The following is a 3,268-nucleotide window of genomic DNA, read 5'->3' as shown; positions in this document are numbered from 1 at the left end:
TTTACAGAGTGGAATGGAAAACTACTGGTAAATTCCCCACACTGTATATAGTGATATACTGAGTTGTCAGACAGTATTAGTTCTTCATTATGGATTTTGCCACATATAAAATATGATCCTATTATAATGATAAAGGTGTGTGGGTTCTATTCAAAAGTACCTTTAAATATGTTATTCAGGTTTCTGTGTCAGAATGTGGTTGAGATTTGTTTAAGTGCATGCTTCTTGGATCTTAATTTCCATGGTAGATTTGGAGGGGTTGTGTCATGACAACATGATGGATGGGGGCAGTAAGAAAAACTGGCTGGATTAGTGCATACTGGAAAATGAGTACGTACACACGCATCAACAAGTTTTCCTCTCTTTTTCTGACAGTTGTTCCATTGGAGCTAATAATATAGAAATATTGTTGCTTTCCAGCTGTTTAGTTGATAATCACGGTTTCTGGTAACATCCAATAATTTCTTGCATTTCATTGAATGGAAAACCTATTAGATAAGTAGAGACAGGTGTTTTGCTTGAATAAATGGGAGAGTATAAGCGAATATAGCTCCCATGGCTAAAGACAAAAAGCAAACAGTAGCACCTGTTGGTGATGTAAGAAGTGTTGTGTTCCTGATAAATCCTGGTACGGAACTTTTTCAGTGACATAAAGGTCAACAAGTCATGGAGTCATCTGAGGACTGAGTCTTTCAGTAGGCAAGTGTTGTTAAGATTAATTTGTGATTTATACAAGACTACAGGGAGAAAAAGGACATCCGTACTGATGAGCTGCTGTGTGAGAGTATGACTAACTTATTTTAATGTGGCTACTGTTGTTGCTCCACAAACACACAATTGCCTACATAGTTTTAAAGCAAAGATTACACTCTATGTTGTTGTAATGAAAAAAAAACTTTCTCTCTGCACAAGAGCGAACAGATTAACCAGAGAGCAAGAAGCAGAAATAACCTGCTAAGCCCACAATTTTTATTGTATAGGAATAATTTTACAATAAAATTGAAGGAAAATGTATCTTCTTCCAAACAATGTCTTTTTAAAAGCAGAAACCTTATGCTGGTTGATCTGTACACATTTGACTAAGAGTGCCATTTAGCTGTTCTTGCATTAACTACTTCTTTTGACTCGCTTTAAAAAAAAAAAAGTAGGAACAAAAATAAACACAGATCTGCAGAGAAGATTTTCAGGATGCTCAGGGTTTTTAAACCCGGTTGATATGATTCAGATTTTAAAAGCTGTTTTGAGAGAGCAGTGCCAAGCCAGTTTCAAAGTAAGTGACAAAGAAAGTAGAAAGTGGTAACTTGTGCTTTTTGTAAGTGCTGCTTCACAAACAACAATGAAAAGTGATGAGGTATGGTGGATTTGAATGTCACCATCTAATTGTTTGATTTGAATCTCTCTCTCTGATTTGTTGATACTTGCCTAGATTTCTTTCTGTGTCATGCTTGGAATGACCTTTTCCACACATTCACCTTTTTGCTGTACTTAAACACATACATGGGGGCATCAGGGGCCACTCGATACTTTGATACGTAGATTGAATTAGTCAGCGATATCAATATATTGACCTTCTGACTGGTATATGACCCTCACCGTTACCTGCGAAGGGACGGCAACCTTCTAGCAGCTCTGTATTGTATGCTCTTGCTTTTCCAGTACTTGGCTTTCTCATATTTGCATGCATAAATATCAGTGAGCTCATAAGACCAGGCCAAGTTAATTAGTATTAAACTCCAAACTATTAGTATCACGACTCGCACCACAAATGTACCTTTAGGCCCAGCAGGTCCAACGTCTCCTCTTTCTCCCGGCGTGCCATCAACCCCACCAGACCCTTTCATTCCACGAGGGCCCTGGTTGCCTTTTTCTCCGGTAAATCCTGAAACACAAACAGACAATCATGAAAAAAAACAAAAACAAAACCTGCCTGTATTTTGCAACTGCCATCCTAAAAAGGCCAGAGACCCCACTCATATGGACTATTTTGTACACTTTCTTCTGTTACTGGCAGCCAGAATGGAGCTACTGAGTCAACAGACAGGCAAATTTGATGACACACTGATTCTTCAGCTTGCAGATCTGTACTGCAATTCATGTGGAAAAAGAAAAGATGTGGAAGAATGGATGAGGATGAAAAGAATTGTAAACTCTAGAGGGGAGTGAAGATTTTATCGCCTGAGTGTCAACACTAACTGAACCAGACTGGAACATACTCGATCTAATCATGGTTTTCATTAGCTGTAATGTGGATCCATGGTGTAAATAAACAATTACTGAATTTCTGTTAGGGTCCAGTCATCAGGTTTCCCAGTCCTATCTATGTCATTCCAACACAGCAAACAAACTCTATATTATTCTTTAAAGTGTATTAAGGTTTTGGAAGTCCTGTTAATATTAGTCCTGCTCATGTTCCACCATCTGGAATACACGAAAAACATCTTTTGTTTTGCTCCTAAAACATATCCACTCCATACCCCGTGGCATACAATGAGAACATTTGTTTAGAGTAAGCACAGTGAAATGTCTCAAAATTAGTGTGGTAATGAGTTATTGATTACACCGCTGAGGTGAGAGAAATCTTTTAAAAATGTCGCTGTGTTCTGACACGCTCTGATTACACTGTTGTGACTGTTCAGAAATAAGAATAAAATAATTAGGCATTAGAGCCAGAAACGCAAAATAAACCGATGATGGATGAGGCCATATAACTCAGTTCAACTCAAAAACCCACTGGGAAAATGCTATCTATCATAATTGGGATCCAGGGCAGAAATGTTCTTTTTGTTTTGCAGGCGAGTCCAACTGGACTGCTCCACATGTCAAGCGTCCTGCTGGATGTGATGACACATTCCTTTGGCTCCGGTGCAAGTGGAGCAACAGAACTCCGTGTAGCACAATATAAACACAATGTGTAGATCTAGGTTATTAGAATTGATTATTCTTTTTTAGAACTGGAAACAACAGTCAACATAAAATAAACAGATAACATAAACTAACATTGCTAAGGTCATTAGTTTGAACAATACGCAAAAAAAAAAAAAAAAAAAATTGAAGAATAGGCAGTGTTGGGAAGGTTACTTTACTCAATGAGAGTAACGTATTCTGAATACTTTGGATTACTTAATATATTATCAAGCTTTTTACAACTACATGAATGTACTATTGCTGTGTGATTTATTACTATTACTGAATGATATTCGCCATACCAATACCAAATAGATTTTTAAATCTTAATATAAATGAGTAACAGTAGGGTGGACATTAGTTA

At 37.3% G+C, this 3,268-nt stretch overlaps 1 protein-coding gene across 1 annotated transcript in view; it reads right to left on the bottom strand.

Annotated features, from left to right (window-relative positions):
- The window catches only part of scara5 (scavenger receptor class A, member 5 (putative)), a 114,581-nt gene that overhangs the window by 44,099 nt on the left and 67,214 nt on the right, over positions 1–3,268 (bottom strand). Inside the window, exon 8 of the mRNA XM_013911883.1 lies at positions 1,772–1,879. Coding sequence (XP_013767337.1) covers positions 1,772–1,879 — 108 coding nt within the window. The remainder of the gene's footprint in view (positions 1–1,771; positions 1,880–3,268) is intronic.

Source organism: Pundamilia nyererei, unplaced genomic scaffold (assembly GCF_000239375.1).
Source record: "Pundamilia nyererei isolate P.nyererei 1_Seehausen unplaced genomic scaffold, PunNye1.0 scaffold00074, whole genome shotgun sequence".
Classification (NCBI taxonomy): Eukaryota; Metazoa; Chordata; class Actinopteri; order Cichliformes; family Cichlidae; genus Pundamilia; species Pundamilia nyererei.
Note: the sequence above shows the minus strand (reverse complement) of the source record. Positions and strands in the feature narration are given on the sequence as shown.